Consider the following 14,614-nt stretch of genomic DNA (forward strand, 5'->3'; position numbering starts at 1 on the left):
ATGCGAAAACCCATAATAATTGATTAGACTGTCATTGTGGAATTCGCGACAGCAATGTCAATCAAACCCAGGGCCCTGAGGTCAGTCTTTGTCAAATTGAAACATAATTATTGACATATTTATTTAGATAAAAAATATAAGGAAAACAAGGGATGACTTATAAGCTGGATCTACATCATTGTGGTGTTTGTAGTCCTTATTTAGTTACTTAAAGATACACTATGCAACGGCACTTTATAGGTTAATAAAACAAACTGAATGCGTCCTGTGGAAGAACATTGTGAGCTACTTCTCTCTGTTTATGTACAGTTTATGAAGAGTCACACAGGTGAGCTGTAGCAATTGGCATCCCGCTCTGTCTAACATAGTCCGAATAGCTGTAGTGATTCAGGATAGGACAAAAACCCGGTTCGGAAGATTTATTGATGTACTCGCTCATTATATAAATTTTGAACAAAAAAAATAGTGTATACCTTTAACATTTTAAAAACATATATAAATGTATTTTTTCAAATATTGTATATTTATGGTATATGCATTAATGTAGCTATATTTATTGAATATAGCAGTGTTTATTATAAGTGATTTATTTGTGCACATCGTTATTTTTATTTATTTATTAATTCATGAGCCCACCTAATTTTCGATCAAAAAAACTTCTCCCACTTGCGATGACATCTCTTCTCTTCTCCAATGACGGGCGGGACATATAACTCACATGAGATGATCCAATCAATTCCTGATGGACAAAATCAAACTCCTGTCCTCATTTTTTTCAAAAAGGAAATTCTTAAACCGTTTCACTTAGAGAAGAAAAGACAATCGCAACATCCATTTCATGTCAACTTTAAGTATGTCAAATGTCAACTTTAAATAGTTAGCTCACCCAAAAATAGAAATTCTGTCATAATTTACTTCCCTCATGGAAGTAAATTCATGTTTTTCATGTTGTTGCAAACCCGTACGACTTTCGTTTCGTCTTCTTTTCAATAAAATCTGAGAGATTTCTGGCCCTCCATTAACAGCTACGCAACTACCACTTTCACGTTTCAAAATGTTTATAAAGCAATCATAAAACTAATCCATATGAATTGAGCGGTTTAGTCCTAATTTGAAGAGACTCGATCGCTTTATATGATGAACAGATTTAAGTTAGGCTTTTATTTACATAAACATTGATCAGGGAACACAAACAGAAGATCAACAAGACCTGCTTGACCAAGAACAAACCTTAGTTATTGTGGAAGCTCAAACGTGCACAAACATAACACATGATGAGAATGAACCTCATTGGTTCTTGCAGAAGCTCAAACATGCTGTGTAACACACGAGAATGAACCTCATGGTTCTTGCAGAAGCTGTACTGCGTAACACACATCAAGCAAACATGCTTGAGGTTCCATTTACAAGTGATGTGTGTGTTGATGAATGTTTATATGTGAATAAATGCCTAAATTAAATCTGTTAAGCGATCCTGTCACTTTATATTTTATTAAAAACATATTTTGTTCCGAAAATAAACAAAAGTCTGGGTTTGGAATGACATGAGGGCGAGTAAATGATGACAGAATTTAAGCATGTACAAATATTTGTTCAAACAAATAAACGTTTAAAAAACTACATTTCACACCATCATATATGGCAGCAGGAGAATGCTGAAATAAATGACATGATACGTCATACCTAATATGAATAATTTGCTTTTAAAAGTTTGAAGCTGAAATAAAGAAACATAATTGTATATCGAGTCAATTTGATTTAAAATAAAATCGTAGTGACATTAGCAGCACACAAAGTCGAAATTCAGTTTTCATTTATCTTCGAATAAAGAATTTTAAAAAGGAACATAGCCTAGAAGCAGTAGCCTACATACAAAAGATTGAGATATTTGTGATGATTTCTTGTCGAGTCAAGAAATAGACGTCTCTCTTCAGCTGGATCGTGTGTTCTTCTTTTATGGTAGTCGATTTAATAGACTTGTAGTGTCACCCACTCGTTTTCCTCTGGAAATATCGAGTGAGAGTGAAACGAGAGGAGAAGAGATTGCTGCTGGAGATGTCAGTTCGCCAGAAGAGGGCATTCGGATTCTGTCTGACAAAGTTATGGTGCGACAGGCGGTTGTGGTTAACCACTCACAATCCTGCTGCATCCCTGTACTGTCGGGAACTGTGCGGGAGAGGAGAAACATTCCCGATGGAGTGGAGTACACTTCTAAACAATATTCTCTGAGTGCAATAATTCTGGACTGGATTGAAATCTCTTAAACATCATAATTCTTATTTATAACAAAATATCCACGGATTAATCTACGGTACGCATCATCATCATCATCATCATCATCTCGGGAAAGACAGTGTTTGCGCATTATGCTGCGATGGAATACACTGAGGTGGAAGGGGATTGCTGGGATTTCCATAAGTTTGACTTGTGGTAGATAACTTGGATTTGGAATCGCGCGTCTTCGGTTCTGTTTGTGACTTGAGGTAAAAATGTTAGGATTTAAAACGGATTCTTTCTGTTCGAGTGGATGTTTATTATGAACATTTTGTTTTGAGGGGAATTCAAAGATATGGTCAGTGGTCAGTCAGGAGTGACTGAAGATTTCCCGCGTCTGCTCTGCGGTGGAGGACTACAGGCGGGAACGTGCGCGTGTGGAAGAACCGAACCATCTGAAGAGAGCGCGTGCCATGCCGCTTCGGGTCTCGAGCGGTAGAAAGCTGTAAAACCTGTGGCGAGGAGTTGACTGAGACGCGGTGATGGGTAAGTTTGACTATCACTCGGACATAAGTGAACATGGAATCCACGGTAGATGTTTATGGTGATAAATTAGGGGGACATTTCGTGCAGTTGAATTATTTTCACTGGGATGTTTGTCTTCAAACGGTGTCTATGCATTAAAACAAAAGAGACCGCATGTACCCTGATAAGCATAAAATGTTTATTATGCATGCATGCATGGTGTTGTCTTTAAGACAATTTGTATGCATATTTATTTTGCACATGATAAGCATACATATTCTTGATCAAATCTGACCCAGCATTCACTTCAATTCACAGTGGTATGCTTCTGGAGAGGTACAGTCAAGTGCATCCGTCCATTCATTTATTCTGTGGGCATTTATTCGATGTTAATCGATGTTAATTAAGTTTATTCAGATTTTTCATTATGTTTAAGTGTCTGAAAACCAGAACTGATCTTTGACTTTTTTTGTCTCAATAATATTTAAATGATCATTTAGGCTACTACAACAAAAACACATTATGTATAATGATGAATATTTTATTTATTTATGCTGCTACTTGTAATATATCGTCAAAATTTATAATAGTTTTAGAAAATGTATGCATTGCTTTTATTTATGCCTGCAAATTGATTTCAATTCAATTGATAGCAAATTGATTTCAATCTTTGGTGTGGACTTTAGTGATGGTCTAAATGTTAAACTAGATATTTTTTTAACTAGATAATTAATGGTTATATGCAAAGTTCGAGTGTCTAAACATTAAACTGAATAACTAAGTGTACCTGTAAACTATGTTGTGCTTTCAGTTGGGATCCAAACTGTGCCATCCAACCATAGACCTAGACAACCAATTAAGTTGGAAAGTGTGAATATCGGTAAAAAAAATAAAAAATTGGTCAACTGATTATCAGCCTTTCACTATTCTTTATCTCTCACTGATTTAAATAGCAGACTGATGCCAACTCATTTTTTAACACTGGAATGCTAATTGAACCTCATTTTTGGCAAAAAGGCAATTTCTCAGAGTCTGCCCGTGCATTATTGATAGTGTGGAGAACGTACAGCGATAGTTAATATTCTTTCTTAGATTTACATATGATATTGGAAAAGGTGCACATTATGTGCATGCATTGTCATGTGTACACACACGTTTTTCAATGCAAGTTTTTTCAATGCAAGGTTTTCAGTGCATACAATGCTTGGAAGGCTTATTGTATAGTTTCCATTAATTAGTTGTTTGAGCTGCTAGTTGTTTGAATTAGTTGTTTGAGCTGCAAATTGACAGTATGCATTGCATCAGTGTTAACAGTGTGATTTTCACATTTATTATCAGATGCGTTTCGCATGCTTACAACATGTATAAATATTTACCAGAGTTATATTTCTTACATGTTTTTCATGATTTCTACTAAACTCATCATTATTTAGCTATAAGCACTGCAATTAACTGGAAGTCACAGACCTTCTCATGGCCACATTAGAGTACTTGATTATGGATGTGCTTTCAATCATTTTACAGGGGCTATTTGACAGATATGTGACCTGCTCTGATTGTTATTCGTTAGCGGCGTGCGGCGAGATGGCCTTCCACAGCTCGTAAAATGATGAGCTATGCTTGCTGCTTTGCGGCACTGTAGTGGGAGATCTTGACAGCAAACATAAAATAACCAACCTGGTAAAATTTTGGAGCATCACTGTGAAGGGTATGTAGGCCTACACAGAGGCACAATCCGTTTTACCAAGAGAAGAAAAAGTGTAGATGCATCTAAAATAAGAAAAGTGGCAGAGCAAGTTTGTTACAGGATTAATTTTCATTAGACTTCACATGGATCATTAACTTTATCAGCATCATTTCATTAGCAAATGTCATTAAGCTGATACAGTCTGATTGTCTGATTAGTGTGAATGGAAGCCAGTGACGTAATTACTTTATTGTACTGCAGCCTGCTTGTGCATCAGTTGTTGGCAAGTGTACGCTCCTGGACATCAGCACCTCTGTGCTTTGTTTTTTTGTGATTGTTATTAATCACAATCAGTGGATCCCAAAAATAGTTTGGACACTGAAGCCACACGCAGAAATACATGAATGTCATTGCGTTAAATAAGAAGATATCAAACCAAGTGACATTTTTAGGTTCTACATGATAACAATAGATATTGTTTTCAAAAATTAAGACATTTATTCAGACATTTTCTGGTTGTTACCTAGGTTTAACTGACTTAATACAACCACTAACAATCACATCTTTGAGGCCATGGCATATTATAACCAGGAACAGAAGGTGCATTAATAATGTTCTTGACCATTTAAACGTTTGGTCCTGATGAGCCGTTAAATGCAGTGAAGTACCTTATGAATATTTTCTCCTTTCTAACCTTAGAGAACATCTGGTAGAATTACTTTAACATTGTATAGATTCAGATACACCATTTGGTCCCATGCACGTTTCTAAAAGTGTTGTTTGGATGGTTTTGCAATAAATTTGCCTTTAAGCTAAATGTATATTTTGATAGTTCATATAACCACTTTCGTGAATTCTTGTTATGACAATATCATCACCACATTATTTGTCTCAGACAGACAGATAATGCCTCAGGAACTTCATTTCGGAATGCTATTTCTAGCAAGCTTTGTAAAAGTTGCATCAGGGATAGAATTGAAACCCTTTTACAGCAACACAGTGTAGGTTTGAAGGCCGGAAAGTCACAGCACAAATGATAAAATCCCATTACTGGAAAATGTCCAGACTTTAGCCAAGACCTTCACATAAAGAACATGCGGATTTTACCCAGACCTCTAACCTTTTGATCCAATGTTTAGTTGTGAACTCGATGCTGATATAATGCCTCACTTCAACCTCCCATTTGTTTTGACAAGAACAACACCTAGGCTTTCCTTTGTGTATTAAGGAAAGATGGACAAAGGCTGCTAGCAGAGTCACTGAACATCCAGGCAAATATAACTGATTTGGTTGACTGACAATCATTTAGATTATAATTAGCGACTAATACGATGGCCGAGGCATATCTCTCAGGACATTTCCTTTCATAGTGGGCTCATGTCCAAGCTTATTGGAAGACAGGCATGTTTGCCATTGCCAGAGAGAAGAATTAAACAACATAGCATGACTGGATTGATTTGCACAATCACCACTGTTAATTGGGTCCTGTGTGGTATCATATTGCTGTATAAATGTAATATTTCAAGGGTTTATAATCACAGAACAATTACAATATTTCTTCTCTCATTAATCGTCTTAATCTCTGCTTTGAAACTGCTCAACAATTAGGGCTGGGTATTGTCAACTACCTCATAATATGATGCACATCACAATGCACATTTCACGATTCAACATGTCGCAATATATCACAGCGTCCTAATAGGATCACGGTTGAATCTGAGCCAAACAAGTGAGAGGGATACTTTGTCAGGGAAAGTGAATCTGCAGTATCTGTTTTAAACTCTCTTGCACTGTTTGCTTTAGAGGTCGACCGATAGTGGATTTTACAGATACCGAAATATAGGTTTGACCGTACATGCCGATAACCGATTTTTCACCGATGAACACTGGCTTAAAAACAAACATAACACTCCAAGTAAAACAGTGCTGAATTGGAATGTGCTAAATTAAATAAATATATAAATATGAATATATTAAAATGAGAAGTTCACAGAATGAACTCTACAGAAAACAATTTAAACATAAAATATTATAGGTCAAATGTTTCTTTAGCTATAACTATAACTATAACCTAGAAACGTAGCCTACTGTATGTACATTTCATAGGTAACACTTTGCAAGTCCCATTTGGTAACAAGGATGTATTAGCTAGCTTTCATGAAATATATGCATGATGCAATATACGTTTTTAGTCCATGTATTATTATTTGAGCAATACAATTGTACCTTGATCATTCATGTTAGTTCATAGTACATTAACTAAGGTAATAACAGATATAATAAAAATTAAAACTACATTTAAAATTTATTAGTATTAGTAAATGTTAATTTATTATTAACCTTAGTTAATGCTAAAAATGTAATCTTATTGTAAAGTGTTACCATTTCATATAAATCAAAAGAGTCGTGCTTAAAGATAGCCATCTTTAAATATCTGCAAAGGCCAGAGCATTAAAATTGCATAAATGTATATTACATGTATAGTCTATCACTTTATTTGCATAAATGTATATTGCATGTATAGTCTATCACTTTATTTGCTTCTATATTAGAACACTTGATGATTATCTAATCAAAATAACAATTTGTACTACAGTGATAAAAAATTATAGAATCAAATTAGTTTCTGATTTGTTTATGTTTCTGTTGGCTACAGGAACATATCAATGTTCAGTAAAGCAATCACATTACTAGCTTCAAATATGCAACTTCGCCGGGTAATGAATGCATAAAATTGACCAGCTGGAAATAAACTAATGGTAACAATTGCGACATTAAACATTTGGGTTAGGTTTGCGTGTGTTTTTGTCACAATGTTTTAACCGCTTGAGGTACTAATGTTGGATTCCTCACAGCCGTGACGGCAAACATACTTCTGTTCTTTATATAAATTGAACTGAATAATCCCATTTGTAATGGCATGATTTAGGTGTTATCAAATTCTAAGTAGTAGAGTAAGTAGTTTTTTGACTGTTTTTTCTATTATTTTTGCATTTCAGGCTTTGCCATGAGGCACCGCTGGTTCATGGTGCCACTGCTAATGCAGGCATGGCTGTCTGCCACTCCTTGCTTTGGTGAGCGTCCTTGCCCTCGGAGCTGCCGATGTGATGGCAAGATTGTATACTGTGAGTCTAGTGCATTCCGTGATGTTCCCAAGAACCTCTCTGGTGGCTGTCAAGGCCTGTCCCTGCGGTATAACAGCTTGGCAAGCCTAAAGGCCGGACAATTTGTTGGCCTCAACCAGCTCATTTGGCTGTACCTGGACCACAACTACATTGCCAATGTGGATGCACGTGCTTTTCAAGGGATACGGAGGCTCAAAGAGCTAATTTTGAGCTCCAACAAGATCACAATTCTGCATAACACCACATTTCATCTGGTACCAAACTTGAGAAACCTGGACCTTTCTTACAACAAGCTACAAGCTCTGCAGCCAGGGCAGTTCCAGGGTCTACGCAAGCTACTTAGTTTGCACATGCGCTCCAATTCCCTTAAGAATCTTCCCTCTCGCCTTTTTCAGGACTGTCGTAATCTTGAGTTCCTTGACCTTGGCTACAACCGCCTGCGCAGCATTACTCGCAATTCAATGTCTGGCCTGCTGAAGCTAACTGAGCTGCATATTGAGCATAACCAGTTCTCCAAAATCAACTTTTTCAATTTCCCACGCTTCTATAACTTACGTGCTCTTTACCTGCAGTGGAACCGCATTAGGACCATGAGTGAAGGCCTTACGTGGACCTGGACATCATTGCAGAAGCTGGACCTTTCAGGAAATGACCTCCAGGAGATAGATGCAGAAGTGTACCGGGCCATGCCGAATCTGCAGACACTTAACCTGGATTCAAACAAGCTTGTCAATGTGTCTCAAGAAGCTGTGGATGCCTGGATCTCTCTGACTGCAATTAGTCTGGCAGGAAATATGTGGGACTGTGGACCAGTTGTGTGTCCGCTAGTGGCCTGGCTGAGAACCTTCCGTGGAAACAAAGAAATTAATATGATTTGCGCATCACCCAAAGAAGTTCAAGGAGAGAAGGTTATGGATGCAGTTGACGCCAATAGAGTTTGCATGATTGCCCCTGCTATGCCATCAACCGTAATTGCTCCCTCTACCCCTTTTGTTGCCTTTGCACAGACCCCAGTCAGCTCTTTTGTCCCGACTCTTAAATCTGGAGACAGCAGAGCGGGGCTGGGGACATCCTTGGAAGGTACCACCTCTTCAGCACCTTCTCAGCCCGCTGTCCCACCACCTGAGCAAGACTTCGAACCAGTATCATTCCACAAGATAGTGGCAGGAAGTGTTGCCCTTTTCCTGTCAGTTGCTATGATCCTCCTGGTAATTTATGTCTCGTGGAAGCGCTATCCAAGCAGTGTAAAGCAGCTGCAGGAAAACTCTGCTGCAGCTCGCAAACGTCGGAAAAAGTCACGGGAGACAGAGCGCACACTCAGCACACCATTGCAGGAGTACTATGTGGACTACAAGCCTAATAACACAGAGGGCACAGATGTGCTAGTCAATGGTACTGGACCATGCACCTACACCATCTCTGGCTCCAGAGAATGTGAGGTAAGACTCCATCCCTCGACTTACAATCCATTGGGTTTGCTGGGAAAAGAGGTCAATTCTTTAGCTGCTTTAAAAAAAAAGTCCTTCTGTTCTTGTGCTGTTTTGATGCCATTTTTAGAAGATTGTTGCGTGGGAGGGATATGTTTTTGGCAGGGATATATTTTAGGAGGGACACGTTTTTTAAATGTTTTTGGCACAGTATGCGATTTGTTTAACCTTGGACGAGGTGTTCATTTACAATTACATATTGATTTGTTAGTGCATATTTGAGGAGTCCTGTTAATTCGTTTGATTTTTTTTTCTTTTAGGAGCAGTTTTATTCTGGGCTGTAACATAATGCATTTATACAAGTTTACCTGAAATACCTTATTCGACTTGGTAGGCATCTACTTGAAGATGATAGGGTGGTTTTAATTATGCTCTCTCAGGCAGGCTCTTGTTTGTTCTTTTATACCATAAAGATGTGGGATTCTTTGAAAAATTCAGCTATAGTAATTACAACAAACTCCCTCAAAAAGCTGCTGTGTCACAATAATTTATTTGTCCTCATTAAAATATGCGTGTGTGCTTAACTGCTCCCAAGACCAAAATGGAATGGATTTGTCTATGGGGAACTTCAAACACATCCTGTTAGTGAAAAACCTCCTAACCATCCTGTAATCCTGACTCCTATACACTCATTGGTTCTTTCAACACTGTTTGATCCATGCTCAATGAATCGGCTCTATTTTTATATTTTCTCTCTTTTTTTATGATCTTCCCGGGGCTATGAGAATGTCTTTAATGACACCCCCACTTTGTCTTCCAAGGGCTCTTTTTGACTTCTTCCATGTGTATCACTTCATACCTATTTTTTAGCCTCTTATCTTTGCTTCACACTCGTCTTTCTCTCTTGAATCATGTCTCCCTCATTTTAGATCACCCCCTTTTATCCTTCAGCACAACCTGCAGTTCCAATTTACAAAATACTCATTTTCTCAGTGTGTCACTCAGGACTCCGCTGACATGTGTGTTGGCAGCTGGGGTCAATTGATGGATTTTAAGGAGCTGGCTGTGTGTGTGGTTTGTATGCTTCACTATATTTACATATGTTCCTGCTTTTCCCAAGGCAACTGTTACCGTTACTCCTTCGGGCTAAGAAACCTGTCAGTAGTGCAGTAAGGTGTCATTAAAGGCAGACCTGCCTCTGGCAGAGCCATGATAGGGCATATGTGCTGTGGCTAGCAAGACAGGCCTGAGTGAAACAAGAAAGGCAGGTTGAAGGCATGCTAGCAGGCTGATTGGCATGATGGTAAACAGGTGATGCCAAATCAAGTCGCAGGAAGAGAAGACTATAAAGGTGGGTGAGAGCACAAAGGCACACAGAATGGCATCCTGACAGTGACATTGACCTCTCCACATGGGCCCGTGTCCGTTCTCTGATCTGTCGCCTCAAAGCGTTTTTGAAGAGATCAGAGGTGCAGATTGGCATGTTTTTCTCTTGTGATTTCCCCAAGTCAAGGAACAAACTTTTTTTCTTTATTACGTGCAAATCCCTAAGTCTCTTATAGCATCTTTGCCCTTATGATGATATATCTTGGCAACGGAAGAAAGAACAACTGAAAGAAGAGAACAGTTTGTCTGTAGTACAATACCATACATGTTTTCCAACATAAAGTAATTATATACATTTGGTCACTTTTATGTATTCGTTAATTAGCAAAGTTGCACATTTAAAGCTAGTGACGCGAGATGGCAAATTGATATGATCCTGCAGCTGACAGAAACATAAACAAATCAGAATTGCATTCGATTTCAGTTCTTTTTTTATCATCATTGTAATACATATTTTGTTATGTATTATTATACATTTGTTATAGAATAAAAGCAAATAATGTGTGAGAGTATACATACAACATGCACATGAGTCTAATTTAAATGCTATGACCTTTGTGTAGATATGTAAAGATGACCATCTTTAAGCATGACTGTTTGGATTTATATGAAATGGTATCTTTTTACAATAATTTTTTTTTTTTTTACATTAACTAATCTAGAAGTGGCTTGTTAGTATTTATTAATTTTAACATTTACATTTTAAAAATATTTAAGTTCTATTCATTTTAGTTATCGGTAAAATCCACTATTGGTCGAACTCTACTCACTTTGAGATGAATGGAACTCGTAATGGTGCTTTCTACAGGTAAAGACCTCCTTGCTTAGACCTTGCTAGCTATTGCCTGAATTTAGTTTGACCCGTCCATAATCATCGAAAGGCTTCATGTTGAGGTCACTTAGTTGACCTGTTTCCATAATGTTTTCCATTAATAGTCTATAATTCTGAATTGTTTGCCTCCTTTTTTCCTTCTGCCGTCCTCCATACCACAGCATTGCTACATCAACACTAATGTGGTTTGGCTTCCCTCCCGTGCAGCAAAGCGCACGTCACCCATGATTGATGAGTTCTATTCTCTCTCCTGCGTTTTGGTATTCCACACGCACACCTGATTTACGGGCTTTTCACATCAAGCCAAAAGACTAGATTCAAACACACAGTTCAGATTGCTCCTGTCTTGAAAACCAGTGTTCTTCTCATGCCTTACATCACTTCTGTTGCGAATCACAAATGGCATAAAGGTGTGGAAGAGACTGCTAAGAGGGATTGTCCTCTGACCTCACTTTGAGAGAGGTTCTCCGTTAAACTGTCATGCACTTTAGACACCTTTCATCGTAAAATATAAAGCCAAGATCTAATGTCTTCTTTGATCGATTTAGATCAACCGAAGGTCTTTATCGTCAGAACTCATAAAGGCTCAACTGTGGATGAAGTACCAATTCTATCCATTTATTCAGGTGATGAACTTTGTTTTACTGAAGTCACCATGCTATAGCAGACTAGAACTGCACTATTATAATTTTTATTATTTTTGGGTTAATACAATTACCATTTAAAAAAAAAAAAACACTACTTGACATTTATAATAGGTAACACATTCTTCCATTTTCAAAATGTATTAATAGTTGTTGGGAGATTTCACCAAACCGATCAGATATCCTTACATAGCAGCTTTTACCTCATTACATGTTCTCATAAAACATAAAATACTCACACGAGTGCAGGAATAAAGGCGTCACACTGCCAGGCCCATTGGGGCTATCGTGCGTGTATGTTTTTGAAGGCACCTCATTTAATATTAATTCTTTTTTGTTGTGAGCAATTAGGCCAGTACCATCACATTTTGTTGTATTGTACATTATGTTGCTGTCACATTTGCATTAAAAGCTTAACCTGTCAGCCCGTGATGCGTTTCGTGGTTTTAAAAGTGCTCTAATTGCTTTTGTTGAAAAGAAAAAAAATAACAAGAAATTTGCTTCGGTGTAACAGTGGAAGGCCTACAACAAGGGCATTAATCATCATTAGACTCAACAAATTTTAGTTAACAAATTGGTGTTGAACAGTACCTTTGACCCCTGCAAATAATGAAAATGGACTAATCCCCCCCAAACAGACAAAAGTGCCTGCTGGAGATTAACGTTCAGACCACAAATCTGGTTAGCAGTTCAGAATGGGCTCATGAATTAAAATCTAGGAACTATACTAAACTAGGGAGAGAAAGGTGAAGTAGAAAAAAAGGCACACACAATTAAGTCTATTGTGCTCACTGATCAAAAAGGCAAATTTTTTATTTTTTTTAAGGGTCAACTGAGTGAAAGAGTGGTAGGTGTGTGACTCCCTTAATCAAGCAAATGATGCATGTTTTTGGCATATGATCTAGTATTTAAAAATGTTATAATGTATACAGGTCAAAAGGTATCTTTGCATGTAAAACTTCATACACATTTTTAAAAAAATCGCAAGTTTGTTTTGCTATAGTGAGGACATTCGTAATGGTTTTTATACTGCACAAACTGTATATTCTATCCCCTTACACTGCGCCTATCTCTAAACCTACCCATCACAGGAAACATTCTGCATTTTTAAATTTTTAATAAAGCATTGTTTTTTATGTTTTTTAAGATATTTGAATTATAAGGACACATGAAATGTCCTCATAAACTACGTTTAAGTTGTAATACCAGTGTAATACACATGTCATTATACAAATTTGTGTCCTCATAAATCACATAAACAAGATCACACACACACACACACACTCTCACTCTCTCACTCTCTTTTAAAGTCAAAATTCTCTGTCTGTTTCTATTAGATGCGTTCTTCTAATTTCAGTTGATACCACACATCCTGAAATATAATCAGGAGTATTAATTGCACCTTTACCACATTCCTCATGGAGTAGAGAACAGTTTAAAGGCCCACTGAAGTGCCTTGAAACATGCGTTGTTATTCAGTGTGTTGACGTAATTTCCACTGAAAAAGGAAGACAGGCCCTTTTTTCAAATAGTCAATAGCATTTCATTTAAATCAGAGCTCTGTCGGAGCCATTGAGTTTGCCAAAGCCACATTTGACGGCCACAGTCTAATAGATTCCCCTTTTAGATGAAACTGTTACTAAAGCAAAACAATGAACAAAATCATGCTGAGGATGTGTAGTTTAAAAAGTGTGTAAGTTATGTTGGGGCATGGCACTGGTGTTATCTCTTCTACCCTTCAGTGCTGTTTCTAATGCTGAGTCTGTCTAACCGTTTCTCCTCTTAATCTCCTTCAGTCTGTGCTGAATTCAAATGGGTCCAGTACGTTTTGTGGCCGACTCGCGCAATTGATCTGCTCTGTGCTATTGTGATTAGTGTAGGGAGCGGGACGCTTCAGATTTTAGAGAGCATTTGATTGGGTTACACTTAATTTTAGGGTGAAGTAGTTACATTGCACTTACTCAAATAAGAACTGAGGTATATCAATTCACTATATGTACTTACTATAGAGTTACGGTTAGGGTTTGGTTTAGGGTTAGTTACTTGTAATTATGCGTAGTTTACTGTTATTACTATAGTAAGTACATGTAGTAACGTGTAACTATGACACCTTAAAATAAAGTGTTACCTTTGATTGGACAGAAAATCTGATTTGCAGAGTGATGTCTTCAAAATTGTTGATCCATATTGGTGGAAGTTATAGAGATTTCAACGCTTATATCTTCCAAAAATGCAAATTTTGTTTTGGAGCACACTAGCTTGTAGATAAAGGCTAACATATTCATACTAAAAGCCAAAAAAAAATCAATTTGGATTTCATGGGGGCTTCTTTAAGTATAAAGTTGCACAGCTTACCTCACTTTCTCCTACTGCAAATGAATATTACTGAATGAGTCCAGCGGAAAAGAATATTATCTGATAGTAAAAGAAGTGAGAAGGGATGAGAGTGAGAGGAATCTGTTCGAGATTCTGTGAGTCACAGCCCATTTAATTTAGTACAAATCATGTTTTTTAATGTCTGCGGAGTACATTATCATTTATTGGGATTATCATAAACTTGATCTTGCAGCCTGGCACAAGGGCATTCCAGCCTCCTCCTCCAGGATGACTTTCTGATAGTGAGCCTTGAAACACTTTCTGATTTTTGTCCCAGTATCTTCAGGTTGGCAAAGCTTTGGCACCTGATAAATATTTATGCCCATCAGTGCCTGTCATTTTTGGCCAAGCATTCTGCATAGAGAACAGGACTGAAGGGTCCTCATCGTTTGCTCCAT

The 14,614-nt window shown here is 37.5% G+C and overlaps 1 protein-coding gene across 2 annotated transcripts in view; it reads left to right on the top strand.

Annotated features, from left to right (window-relative positions):
• Window positions 1–1,921: 1,921 nt before the first annotated feature.
• LOC306991620 (leucine-rich repeat transmembrane neuronal protein 4) overlaps window positions 1,922–14,614 on the top strand; it is a 103,595-nt gene continuing 90,902 nt past the window's right edge. Inside the window, exons 1-3 of one of the 2 annotated variants that reach the window (XM_079599660.1) lie at window positions 1,922–2,483; window positions 2,556–2,760; window positions 7,426–11,919. In XM_079599660.1, coding sequence (XP_079455786.1) covers window positions 2,757–2,760; window positions 7,426–9,260 — 1,839 coding nt within the window. In that variant the 5' untranslated portion in view covers window positions 1,922–2,483; window positions 2,556–2,756 and the 3' untranslated portion in view covers window positions 9,261–11,919. Of the gene's footprint in view, window positions 2,484–2,555; window positions 2,761–7,425; window positions 11,920–14,614 lie in introns of those variants that run through there. The other variant, XM_079599659.1, reaches the window with a different exon arrangement.

Source organism: Phoxinus phoxinus (genome assembly GCF_949152265.1).
Source record: "Phoxinus phoxinus genome assembly, chromosome: 23".
In the NCBI taxonomy this organism is placed as follows: domain Eukaryota; kingdom Metazoa; phylum Chordata; class Actinopteri; order Cypriniformes; family Leuciscidae; genus Phoxinus; species Phoxinus phoxinus.